This window comes from Fusarium odoratissimum, assembly GCF_000260195.1.
Source record: "Fusarium odoratissimum NRRL 54006 unplaced genomic scaffold supercont1.380, whole genome shotgun sequence".
Lineage (NCBI taxonomy): Eukaryota > Fungi > Ascomycota > Sordariomycetes > Hypocreales > Nectriaceae > Fusarium > Fusarium odoratissimum.
Window position 1 is genome coordinate 1 of NW_022159066.1, and position 712 is coordinate 712.

The window sequence follows — 712 nt, forward strand, 5'->3', positions numbered from 1 at the left end:
GGCAGTGTCGCAGAGCACGTCACCGCCGTTGCTGTTGCGCTCCGTGACAAGATGGACCTCGCCATGGGTGTTGCCGTTGGCTCTTCGATCCAGATTGCCCTCCTGGTTGCTCCTTCTCTTGTCATTGTTGGCTGGATCATTAATGCTGAGATGACTCTTCACTTGGAGAGAGACATGTAAGTTTGACAGCTCCAACCGTCTGTTCTGACAACTAACTTACAGTCCAAACTGTCGCCTTCGCAGCATCTGTCCTCGTCATCACATACACCATTCAGGATGGCAAGTCCAACTATCTGGAGGGTGCTATGCTTATGGGTCTTTACATTATCATCGCCTTGGCCTTCTATGCCACTCCATCTGATATTATGGACGCCAGCAAATAAGGTTTGGTGCCAGCCTTGGTGTGCTAAGGCTGACTAAGTCATGTTTCTGAATAGAATTGTCTATTTCACTGTGAACTCTTCAATGAAGAAGCTTGGTCTATAAAATGATGAATCCCGTTCCCAATTGACGTCTTTCAATGCATCGCGAAGCTGCAATGGAATTACTTCCTGTTGACTGCCACTTCACTTCAAATGTAACAGTGCATCCCAAGCACAACGGTACAGCCCTTGACAATATGCTGTAGTTAACGCAACGCCACTATTGAAAGCCCTATATCCCCTTTTCTTCATTTTCCTCCTGGGGGCGGTGGTTATCCAGCTCAGACTCA

At 47.6% G+C, this 712-nt stretch overlaps 1 protein-coding gene across 1 annotated transcript; it reads left to right on the forward strand.

Annotated features, from left to right (window-relative positions):
* Nucleotides 1-51: 51 nt before the first annotated feature.
* FOIG_16955 (uncharacterized protein) lies at nucleotides 52-361 on the forward strand (the record flags this gene model as incomplete). The annotated part of the gene is made up of 2 exons (XM_031218435.1): nucleotides 52-176; nucleotides 223-361. 2 exons carry the CDS (start codon nucleotides 52-54, stop codon nucleotides 359-361), a joined length of 264 nt encoding a protein of 87 aa, XP_031051851.1.
* Nucleotides 362-712: the final 351 nt, after the last annotated feature.